The following is a 12929-nucleotide window of genomic DNA, read 5'->3' as shown; positions in this document are numbered from 1 at the left end:
ATGAACTCTTTGAAGGCCATGGAAAGACTGTGAAGTTCAATGCCACAGCATTCCACAAGGAAGACCAGAGTTCTTGGCCTCTGCTTGGCCAGCATCCAGGTGATAGGCAGGAGCCTGTGCTTGGTTGAGAAGGAGCTGGTCCAAAGATCAGAAATGACAGACCTCTATGCTATTTTTTTTTTCATGATAATAAAACCTCTGGTCAAGTCAATCAAAGACTAACATTAAATGGCTCAAGGCACCATGATGGTAGACTATCTATCCAATCAGCTGACAGAAAGACATATCAATAGGGTTCTGGGGAGTTTTGATTTAAGAGCACAGCCCAGATGATTCAAAGAGTTCACAGTCACTCTACCTTCCTCCTCCTCCCCTTCCCCCAACACACAACATCATTACAGTGAAGCAAAGGATGGGAACCAGAGATAAAAACATTCTGCTCTATCTTCACATTTTTCTTGAATTTTAGAGACAAGGAGGATACTCTATTGTACCACTCAGCTGTTTGCTCCCCCTCATTCTCTCCCAAGAAGTATCTTCCAGAAAGAGAATCTCTGGGATTTATGCATTTTTAGCTGTGATTCCTTCAACTGAGCTTTTTATGGAATATAACCTCAACTTGGAAAGAACAGAAACACATACATGCTCCGACGTGAAGGCAATGAGCCGGGGGACAGCAGCCATTCCTTTCTCCTTGACTTCTGGGAACATCTTAAAGCGAGCAATCAGCATGGCATACATGTTAGATATAGCGCCACCTACAGGGCACAGCAAGACACAGTGACTTTTTCTGTTCATTACCATCAACACCTCATGCGCAAACAACATCCCTTATTTTCACTGTCCTCCTTAGATGTAGGAGAAAACCTTATTGCTTGTCCCTTGAACTGAATCCTCACATTCAAAGGCTCTAACAAGAGGGTTCAGAAAAGGCACATTTGGCCTGAGAATAGTTATTGCTTTTCATTTCAGTTCATGCTGAGACAGACCTTCCCCAAAGGTCAGATCTGATGGACCTCTATGCTATTTCTTTGTTGCACTAAAATCCTTGGTCAAGTCAGTTAAAGATTAAAGTTAAATGGCTCAGGCTGGGGTTGTAGCTCAGTGATAGTGCGCTTGCCTCGCATGCGTGAGGCCCAGGGTTCAATCCTCAGCACCACAGAAAAATAAAATAAATAAAAATAAAGATATTATGTCCATCTACAACTAAAAAGATAGTTTTTAAAAAAGTTAAATGATTCAAAGTGCCATGACGGTACAATATTTATAAGATCAGCCGACTGAACACCTCATCAGAAAGATGGTATCAAGAGGGCACTGTGGATTTTTTTTTTTTTTAACATAGAACACAGCTTCAGTGGTCCCAGTGAATTCATGGCCACTTATGTTTGAGACAAATAAGCTGCTGTTAACAATGTGGACTTTAAATTGATTTCTTAGAGAATTCAGGATAGACATCCAAGTCTGTATCATAGTCATGTATTCATATCTCAAAACAGTTCTTTACTCTTAAAGATAATGTAGAAATATAATAGTATTAGTTAACAAAGTCTCATTTCATAATTATAGGAAAATACACAACTAAGAAAGGTTAAGCCCATATGGAACTACTTTTCTTATGTCGTTCTAAGACTGTCAGGAATTGCATAAGACAAGGTTTGTATCTTATAAGTAGGATTTCAATTGACAGGCAAAGAAAAGTGAGTTTTCCCCAGAGCTGTGGGGGAAGCTTCGAAGTTTTGTCATCCAGGAAATAGACAGATTGTTATGAATGCAAATGAATATGCTGGCATGAGGCATGAGACTGTCAGGCAGAGTGAAGGTAGTGCCCCCCCACCCAAAGGGAGACACCCCCAGGTCCAGCCATGATGTGAATGCTTTGAGTTGCCTTTTGTCCTGGTGGCTGAGGAGCAGGAGGGCTCCATGCCAGGTTAATGGCCCATGCAGGGCTGTGACCTTTGTCTCACCAGCCCTGGGCTCTGACCCAGACAGGCCACCTGGGATGGAACAGTCATCACCCAAATCCTGGCTTTCTACCAGTCAGAACGAGGGCAGGTCTGGACCCCAGAGACACAGGAGAAGCAGAATCCGGGTCAGACCTGCACTGAGCAGATAACCCTTTCTAAAAGGCTAACTGTGGGATGCTGGACAGGGAGGCCAGCTGTCAAAGAAATTTTCAGTCTATCTCATGGTTTCTCAATCCTGGAACTTGCTGATATTTTGTGCTACAAAATTCTTTGTGATGAGGGTTGTCCTGGGGAATATAGGTTATTTAGCATCGTCCTGGCCTCTACCCACCAGGTACCAGTGGCATCCCCATCCCCAGTTATGACAACCAAATATGCCTATAGACAATGCCAAGTGTTCCTTGGCAGGGGAAGGAGAGCCTCCCAGTTGAGAACTGCTGTTGCTAGTCATTCTTCTCAAAGAGTCTGGGGGAGGAAGAGAGGGAGAGGAGAAAGGGGAATATGTAGATGAAGAAGGTGATCTTCACACTGCAGTTATCCAAGAAATGCCCTTGCTTTTATTCACTCCTTTTTGTAGCTCAGTCATCCTCAGGCTTTGCAGCCCTGAGTGGATATAGAGCCTGTGTGCAAAATAGGCAGGAGACAGATACACAAACTCTACATACTCTTATCTCCTATGATAGGAAAAGTTGTAGCTAAGCAAAGCTTTCTGTTTCCCCCCCTTAGTTCTTGTCCTTCAAAACCTACTGAGCAGCCAAGAACACTCCAGTTCTCTCTGGTTCACAAAGAGATCACATAAGCACGTTTCTTCTAGGAGTCCTAAGCCTCTGGGTGTTATAGATGGGGGTGTAAGATCAATTGAGCTGAGTTCTGTATGCAAGTTCACAGACCTAACTTTTTACATTTAGTCCAAGGAGTGGGACTTTGAGATCACAGCCACAAAGGGATGGGTGATTTTCTCTATCCCTACTGCTTAAATCATAAGATGCTTTGAACCCCAGGAACAAGGCTAGATGCTACTTAGTAAAGCATCCATTAGCAAATAAGGATGCTATGAACTGCCTCTCTTCTGTGATGTGTAAGAAGTAGAGGAGAAACATGTTTTTTCCATTGGTTTCTCTGTTGACACTGCCCCTTCAACTTTGGAATATCTATGGTACACTATAGCATGACCTCTATGACTTCCATCTTGGGTGAGAGCAATATGGATCTTAAGTCTCCAGGGGAGAGACTATATGATCAAGCTTCAGTTTTCTTCCTAATAATTCCCCATTATCCATGAGGATGGAAGGGTGAGTCCTAAGTCCATACTTAGCCTAGTGTAACTGTCAAAGAGAAGTCTTTCTTTGGGTGTGTTTTCTATGACCAACCAGGTTAATTAGACCTGACTCTCTGTCAAATTAGTCAAATTTTCAGGGTCAACAGGTGCAGTTATTCTTTCCTGACTCCTTGGAGCTATTAAAATGGAGATGAGGATGCCGGCTCAGGGACGGCTCAGTCTTACAACCAAACATGTAAGGGAAGGAGAAATCAAGATAGAAATGATGTTGATCTCCTAATCCTACTGAGTTCCCTATGAAAAATGCCTTCAGCATCAATTTCAAGCAATGATGGCAAAGGTAAAAACTTAGTACCAAAGAAAAATTACTAAATTCCCTATAAAATAAAAGTCAGCATAAAATTCATCACAGCTGGTATTCAATGACATTTTTTTAAAAAGGCTAATTTTCCTTTCCATTTAACTAACACATTTTCCTTTAGCACCTAAAAAAATGCTCTATATACTTAAAAACATAAAATAGCAGATCTGAACTTGCAGGCAAACATGAAACATGTTTAATTTAAGCCTGGGCCTGGGGGAGGCCACTGTTGCTTATCTGTCATTTCTTCTTTTCCCTTTTTCTTTCTTCCCCTCCCCACTTCTCTCTCATCGTCCACTTGCCTTTGAAGATTTGCTGAAGGGAGATCAGGACTTGGCCTTTGCTATGTTGGACACCATGGCTCCAGCCTCTTCCCCTCTGCTGTCTCAGCCTACTGATGCCCTCCAACCCTGTCACCGATTAGGTGATGCTCTGCACACCAGGTTTCTTTTCCCTGGGTCAGTAACTCTCTCTTCCCACTGCCTTTCTATTTCTTTTCTGTATCCAACCAAGGTCACACTCGTGAGCCAAGGGCACAGCTTGTTGTTTCAGGTTGGTTCTCTGGGCTGGGAGAGGTGTAAACATTGGAGCTTAGAATGCAGTGGCTGGTTATAAAAAGCAAGATGGAAAAGACTGAACGGCATGATAATGAAGAAAAGGAATGAGAAACCTCTTGAAGAAATCATCATCCCCCTTTTTTTAGCTCTAAGAAATGATCTCACCAGGCACTGTCTGCCCCCCTTGAAATTAATGTAAATCAGCTTCCCTCCTAGTTATTTCAAAGACTACAGCAGTACATATGCTCTACTGAATAGATCTGCCTTGTTATGCACCCTCGAATAGTGAAGGTATTATTGAATGAGGCTACCCTTTCTATTTCACTAACTCTGAGAAGAGCATCAAAGAATGAATTCCCTTATTAGAATCTTTATTTCTTTTTTCCATATTATCCATACATCTTGAATGTAGGATGATGGGAAGAAGTACTGGGTAATATCATCTCTGCTTGTGCTTCTTTTGAACATAAGTAACTAATATTAAAACACAGAGTGTAGTTTGCACGGAGGCAGGTTCAATGGTCCTGTGCATTTAGCCATATTTCCTTCTTTTGGTCAACACAGACCCTATGTAACCTAATCAGAAATATGAACCAGGTATTTAATTTCTTAGGTTTATAACAAGGCATATCAGGAGGAAAAAAAAACACAAAGAAAAGGTGGAATATCATATACCAGGAGAAAATATCCCATCGCCAGAGCCCCCTGGCCAGCCAATTATTTCTCTCATTTTCTTTAGTGTGACATATTCCAATAGCACAAATACTGGGGCAATCTCATAGGTGAACCTGAAATGTAGAAATGGCCACATTTTATGTATGTATCTCAAAGAAATAATTCACCATTACAATATCTACAGAATGATGTCCCTCTTCAAATATTACATTCACAGAATATTATGATTATAACATTAAGTGGAGAAAAAATTATTTTAAAAACTTATTCCAAAAGGTTCGCTCATTTTTCTGTAGCCCCAATGTTAAGAACTTTAATTACTGGCATAATGTACAAGGGTGGTTTATCATATTGAATGAAGAACAGTACAGAATCATACTATGTAAAATACAACATCTGGTCTCATTTCTCTTTCACACTGTACGTAATTATAAATCCCAAACACCGAAATAAGTCCCTTTTGTATTTTAAAATACATGTATAGTTTGCATCAAGATATATCAGACTTTTTATTAAGCAAGAGTGAAAATACTCATACTTCTGAAGTTGGTATCACTATTTTAGAGGCTACCTAATAAAAGGAGATTTTCACATAAGAAGTTAAGATGATGGACTCTCACTAATAATTATCCTGGATTACACAAAGCCACATTTATCTACTTACATGTTAGTGTTAGCTGTTGATGTCAGCCAGTCTGCTGCTAATCCAACTATATCCAATCCAGTGGAAAGTTGATTGAAGTATCTGGGGTGCCCTGAGTAAAATGGAATAGCAGAATCAAGATGGCATCCATTGAAAATAAAGACTTCTCAAGTTTGTAATTTTTCTGACTAAAGAACCTTGAAAGATCTTTTAGTAACAGGAAATGCACATTCAGAGACCCAGGATGCGCACACGTGTATGTGCTCACATACATATACATGCACACAAAGGACACTGCCTCCAACCACAGAGGCCACTTTGGATTTTAGTATTTTTTAAAACACACTCTAAAAAATTTCCTTTAATCATGCCCTATAAAAAACAATAATGTGGCTTGCCATGTGAACACTAAATATTGTCCTACCATGTTTTCTACATATTTGCAAACTAAAATGTCATTGCAGCCCAAAGCAAGTCAGAAACGGAGTGTTCTTATTCTCATTCATGCTGCTGAAGGTCCTATTTTTGTTGAATTCTGAGAATTGGTCATACCATGACATCTGCCAGGCATGCCAACATTCATAATAATATCAGTGACAAATGGCTGATGATTACAAAAGACAGGGCAAAAATGAGAAAATAGAACACACTGCTGAGTAATTTGCCCTGGATGCAAAAGGTGATGAGCATAGAAAGATGGCACAGACAAAGCTCATTCTTGTCAATTCTTCCCTGTCTGAATATTTGATTATAAACAACAGAGGTCTCTCATAGTTGAGATTTAAAATAAAGCTGGATGCAGTCAACATCACTGTCTTGTCAACAAGATATATAAAGATGTATTCAAGGGACTGATTAGTCCATTAGCAGAGGCTTATCTAATTAACTTCTGGATTTCTCTAAAATTCTCTAAATGGGTTGATATCCATATACTCCTGAGGCTATTATTTAAAATATAATTATAAAATTTTCATTAGGATTGTGTTTCCTCGTCATGTCTCATAAAAAGCCTATCAATAAGTCTGCTTTGCTTAGCAACAAAAATTTTGGAAGATGAACAATTATGGAAATAGCATCTGATTAAAAGGTATCTGCCACTTACTGGACACCTATCTGATGCCTGAGGATGTGGTAGTCTCTCATCACCAGTGCAGGCAAAACAAGATAAAGGAAGGCAATGGGGAAAGCAGGGACAAAAGTCAACACATAGCTTATCTCCTGGACAGAGTGCATTCTTATCAGCCCAGGCATGAGGCTGGAGAGTTAGACACAGGGAGAAGATAGGAGCTGAGAAAGAGCACATTTAGAAAGACTGGGATTTGAGCATCTCTTGTTCATTCTGCAACATTGTGGGGTTTTTTTTTTAAACCTCTTTTAAAGCCTCATGAGGCACCCTTCCATCTTTTCTGCTCTTTTCCAGGCCCTTTGATGCTGAGCCCATCGGTTTACCCTTTCAGGAGAGGCGAAAAGTCTTTCTGTGATGCTGCTGACATCTGGAACAACCCCCCACTCCTCTCTGCCTCATTGACTCCCCGTTTCATTACAGCTCACAGCTGAAATCACAGCCTATTTCTCCCTCCGGATGCCCCTCTATTTCTTTGTCCCTGAGTCATTTTTTTAAGTAAGGAAATTATTAAAGATTAGCTAATCTATCCATTAATCTACTTCTCAGCTCAGGCATTTCCTAGATGAGCCTGGTGACTATTATCACACAGCAATCAACTGTATGGAAAATTTGGCATGAAAATCTCTGCATAAGTCTGAAAAAAATTCCAAGGTATGTGCTGTGGATTGGATATCAGAAGACCAATCCACCCAGATGACCACTGTGAATACAAGTTTGATGCTTCAATCACTAGCTTTCTGTCCCTGTATATATTATTTGACCTTGGCCTGCTATTTCACCTGAATCTCTCCTGCCCCCAGTTTCTCATTAATAATGTGAAAACATGAGGGATATAGTTTGACAGGTGAGAACTGCATGCCCTTTTGATTTCTGGCAGAAATATTCCCCTGATGACATTTGCTCACCACCTGCGGCCCCTACAGGCAGCCTCTTAGGGCTGCCTAGTGAATCCAGACAGGACTCTCCGCAAGTGTGAGAGACCTGCCTCTGAACCGGTGGGCTGTCCCAAGCAGCCCTGGGTGTCCAGCTGCACCATCAGCGGCATGCAACCTGAGCTAGGTCTGGCTGCACAGGAGAATCTGGTGGCCACTCACTGCTTGGGCAGCTAGGGAGACAGCAGCCATTTGTGACAGGAGATTAGGATTGCTCCAGGCGCTGCTGGAACATTCCCTACAGATCAGCAAATGAGCTCAAAAGGATGCACAGACTCTTCGAACTACCAGCCTCTGGCAACTCGGATTTGGTGTTCACAATCAGTTGGGGAGGGGCCAAAGACATCCAAACTGCTCTTTGTTTTTTTTTTTTTTTTCCTAAATATTTATTTTTTATTTGTAGTTGGGCACAATAGCTTTATTTTATTTATTTATTTTTATGTGGTGCTGAGGATAGAACCAATGCTAGGCAAGTGCTCTACTGCTGAGCCATAACCTCAGCCCCCACATACTGCTCTTTGTGTAGTAGTGACCCAAACAAGGACAGCATCATTTACTGATATTTCACTTCCCTTTGTCTGATGGCTCAATTGAAGAGTCGAGGATATATTAGTCCCTACTACCCCCCTCTTACTACCTCTACCCCCACCAAATCTAATAATCCTTGCAAACACTAACTATTCCAGAATCCTATCATTCACTGAAGTTTCCTATTGCAACATTCATAAAAAAAAAAAAAAAAAAAAAAAAAAAAAAAAAAAAAAAAAAAACCTCAACACATGCAGACTTCATTTTAATGAATTTCCCCACTGTGCCTACCTCCTCTTTAAGCTTGGAGCCCAAGTGAAAGTCAACTAAGGACTCTCAGTGGAAACCAGGTGATAACAAGCATTTTCTAAAGGAATTGCCCAAGGATTATGAAAATGCAGGATGGTAGCAGGCAAGGTAACTACTTTGATGGAGACCCTAAATAGTACTGGTTGACAAATATGCCGAAGCATAAATATCTGTAAACTTACCAGTTGAAGAGAGAAGGTGCCTATTGTTAAATTTCTAAAATACTATTTGGGACAAGAAGGCCAGAATACTACATATGATAGAAATATTGTTGAGATATTATATTAGTATTGATATGCTTTACTTAGAAATCCAATTACATCAGATATTTGTCTAAACTTTAAATAAAAAGTAATAGAGCAACACTTGATGAACAGTTTCATGTGCATTATGGCAAAATCTAAGTATTGAATTGGCCCATTTTTTTCCTGATGCTAAATGGAACATTGATAGACAGAACTATTACTTTTATTGACTTGCATTGCCATTATCTCAACCCTTTAAATTGCATTTCAAATACCACCAGCTTTCAAGGATGAAGATGTAAAACATTTTATACATTCTTTTTGGTTTGGTGTCAATAGACTCCAATTTACTATCAACATTTAAATATTAGGTAAGGGGCATGGGTAAAACAAAAATGATTTAAAATATTGCTCAGGTTTGCATCTATAGGTATATTAAAAGCTGGTGGGGGAGAAACATCTTTTAATGACTGGTGTATATACATCTTGTGTGTTCTTCAGGAATGTTAATTGATTGATATCTAATAAACCTTTGAAAACCACACTCCACAGTCTGATGGAAGTCAACAAGTTAATTTTTTTCCCTCTGTGTATCTTCTTCTAAATCTCTAGTTTCACAAAAGTGGGAAATAATACAATAAATCAATTTTCCAAGGCTTTGTCTGTGCATACCTTTCTTTGTTGGTACAAAGAATGTGCAAAATAAATAAATGAAAAAAGCTGAAAATCTCCCACCAAACATTCTTCAACTGGTTGTCATTGATTAGGACAATATTGATAATTCATCAAGAAAAATTGCAATATAAAATATGCCATGTCTATGATAATTAATGTTTATATAATATTTCACATTTTTTATTTGTAAGTAAATCTTTTTAAAGCTATAAATCAATTTAGATACAGTAGGTCTTTTCTCTCCCCAGAAATTCATTTGCATTTATTTTTGTTGCTTTAATGAAGTGCCACACTAACCTGTATCAGGATGAGAGGAGACAATGTAGGAAAAAAGAAGGGTAATCAGGCCCTGGGTTGATTAACAATTGATTTTGTATAGATAAAAAGAAAGGTTGGAATGTACCCAAATAAATGTTACACCTGGAACTATAAAATGGATGGACAATAAAGAATACTGCTCAAATCTAGGCTACAAAATACATTTTTAAAAATGTGCTCCTAAGGATATCAGTTTTGCCCACCCTCACCCATCCCCGAACTTGCCTTTCTTTATCTTTTTACACAATGCCCATGAAGGACACATCCTTATATCCTCATATATTATGACTGAATTGCTAAGCTAGTGTATATAGTGTGTTTGTGTTTGTGTGTGTGTGTGTGTGTGCGCGCGTGCACGCACTTCTTTAAAAAATAGGAGAAAACCTGATATTCAAATCTGAAGTCCCAGCTAATTGAGTCAATGCCACAACATTATAACTCCAGCTCAATAGTTACATAACATGGTTAGGTCCCTGACTAGTTCTATGCCTGGAAATTACCAGCACCATACTGGAATTCAGGCTTTTGTTTGGATGCCTTTGAGCTTTCATTTCCATATTCCCTTTCTTTTTCTATTTTTGGGTCAAATCTACTGTCCTCTGCTGACAAACAGTTGCTTCTACATCAGTGGTTAATCTCCATGGTCAAAGGCATGCAATGTAAATGCTGACAGTTTATGCTAAGATGATATTTCTTATATTATCAACTTCAGATGCATTAACAACAGAAAATGCTTTTGATTTGAGTCATTTGAATCATTACTATTTTTAAATGATGAAAATAGCTTTACAATTTTGAAAATATCAGTAACTCCATAAAACAAAACATTTTATAGAAAAAAATAAAAATTCTAAAAGAAAAAAAGAGCTTTATTATTTCTGATAGGACAATACCTGTTTTAATTGCATACTTTAGAGTTGTTTGGCAATGCATCAAAATTTCCTCCAAATTTTGTGGCTGGTCTGACAATTCCCAATTATACTCTTGAAGAAGCTCATTAGGATAATGGAAATCAATCACTTTGGTTGATCTATCGAAACTTTTCACCACATACTGAAGCAAAATGTCCATAACATCTTGCAGAAATGTCAAAGTGGGCCTTTCTCCTTCACACGCTGGCAGTAGGTCTAAAGAATGGAATTAAAACGACACCATTTTACTATGGAAATATTCAGGCGAGATCTCCACCGGGCAACCAATGTATCTTTGAATCCAGAGATTTTACATTAAACAAACAACAACAACAATAAAAACTTTTGGAAAGGCAGAGCATTTTCTTTAAAGGAGAGGCATTTTTCAAAGGGAATGAATGAGAGCAATTATGATTTCTCCTCTTCCCGGAAAAAACTCTTGCATTTTAGTTCACAACATTGTTTGCTTTCTTTCTTTCTTTTTCTTTTTCAGAAATTGTGCCTCCATTTATCTGATCACAGGACCTTGTCCTAAAACATTTAAAATGTTTATGGAAATATCTCACTTCCAAAGTCTTTGCGAAATGCCTTTGGGCAAACCAGGCATAGTGGAATGGGCCTGTTAAAGATCCGCTGTTCCCCAAGTCAGTGTGTGTGTGTGTGTGTGTGTGTGTGTGTGTGTGTGTATGCGCGTGTTTGCGAGACTGAGGGTATAAGCCCACAGGGTAAAATTTAGCGGGTAGGTCTCACTCGTACAAAATCTTTCCCCTGTGAAATTACAGCTACACGTTATTCCTTCGATCTAGTCTAAAGATCTAAAATATCTCAGCAATTTTGAATTCTCCCGCAGGACATCTAGAAATTGAATCCCACCCGAGGACCCCAGCAACCTAGCGAAGACCACAATGATCCACAGAGCGCCAGGCCCCTCGGCCACCCGCAGCTCCGGCCAGTGCTGGGGCAAGGGCGTTGCAGCGCAAGAGACTGGGACTCCATCAAGCTTTTCTCGCGTACAGTTGAAGATTCTTACAGGGCCAGCCTCTGGGAATCACCACTCTACTCCCGAAAACTCCCAGCGCAATGGGTGTCGCCCAGGCCGAGTTGGGCGGGGTAGAGCAAGTGGCAGGGGGGCCCTGGGGTCCAGTGAGACTCCTTTACCTGTTGAGTGTAGAAAAGCGTAGTTGACATCCGCTTTGGGGCAGTTGCAAGGTTTCTGGTCACAGGTGCAGGCGACCTTCCGGGAGGCGGCCCGCGAGAGCACGTTCCCGGTGCTCTCCGCTGGCTTCTCAGCATCTCCGTAGAGCAAAGCTGGATAAGAACACAGATCGCGGGCCTAGGTCAACGGCCTGACAGGCCCAGCTCTCTCACCCTCGCCCATCGCGGCCAATACACCCCTACTCTAAGATCGGGTGCAGAGGTGAAAAGACGTTTTTTGCTCCCGCGGGCCGCGAGCACCAGACTTTGCCAGCTCCCCTTCCCTGGGCCCCAGCACGTACCGCACAGCTTGTTTCCGATGCCGCCTGTGAACTTTTGGGCCACCTGGCACCAGGCTCTCGCTGCAAAGAAAGACAGGCAGGAGGACAGAGAACCATAAAGAGATCAGCTGATAGACGTGTGAAATTTTGTTCTAAGTGAACAACCTTAGTAAGCTAGGGATGTGGGAAAGGGCCGCCTGGGACAGTACGCAGACAGGTACGAGGAGCGAGAGCGGTCCGAACAACCCCGACCAACCCTCAGGACACTGATTTGTTTTCAAAGGAGAAGCCCACACTGCGGCCCTTTGTACTTGCCTTCCAGGTGCGGATGGGTTCTGAAAAACTCTCCTACGTGCCTCGCTTGAGCTAGTTTTTCTAGTCAATGAACTGTCCATTTCCTTGCAAGCTCTCTTTTCAGACCAACAATTCTCTCCCCTTCCCATTTTCCCCTTCCCCACCGCCACTCCGTCCCAGACCAGAATCTAGACACCAAGATGCAGTGTCCTAGGTCCACGAATTTGTTGTTCTGGAGATGCCCCCGCGTTTGAGGAGCTCTCCTAACCTCAGGAGGAAAGGATCTGGGATTCTTTGGTCATCTTCCAAGGGAGAAAAGGGCTGTGGGGGTCTTGGGTTCTCGGGCGGACCAGGACTTAACATGAGAGCAGGGCAAAGCATTCTAAGAAGTTTCCTGTTGCAGGTGGTAAAACCTCCTTCGTCTTCTCAGGAGCCCTGCAAAACCCCGGGCCACCTACAAAGCTCGCCAGCTGCAGATCCCCACTCTCCTACCTGTACCGGGGTTCTCAGGATCCCCGGAGCCATCTTCAGACCCGAAGGACCAAAAGCTGGAGCCCGGAGATGCCATCTGCGCTGCGAGACTGGAGCAGGTCTTGAGTGCGGGCTGCGGGGCGAGCAGCCTTAGGCTCGGCCC

At 41.3% G+C, this 12929-nt stretch overlaps 1 protein-coding gene across 1 annotated transcript in view; it reads right to left on the bottom strand.

Moving 5' to 3' along the window:
• GAD2 (glutamate decarboxylase 2) overlaps positions 1–12863 on the bottom strand; it is a gene marked incomplete at both ends in the record, with an annotated part of 67850 nt that extends 54987 nt beyond the window's left edge. The window contains 7 exons of the mRNA XM_081299766.1: positions 643–758; positions 4840–4952; positions 5504–5594; positions 10509–10742; positions 11685–11834; positions 12023–12082; positions 12788–12863. Coding sequence (XP_081155892.1) covers positions 643–758; positions 4840–4952; positions 5504–5594; positions 10509–10742; positions 11685–11834; positions 12023–12082; positions 12788–12863 — 840 coding nt within the window. The remainder of the gene's footprint in view (positions 1–642; positions 759–4839; positions 4953–5503; positions 5595–10508; positions 10743–11684; positions 11835–12022; positions 12083–12787) is intronic.
• Positions 12864–12929: the final 66 nt, after the last annotated feature.

Source organism: Spermophilus citellus (assembly GCF_964194105.1).
Source record: "Spermophilus citellus genome assembly, chromosome: 6".
Classification (NCBI taxonomy): Eukaryota; Metazoa; Chordata; class Mammalia; order Rodentia; family Sciuridae; genus Spermophilus; species Spermophilus citellus.
Note: the sequence above shows the minus strand (reverse complement) of the source record. Positions and strands in the feature narration are given on the sequence as shown.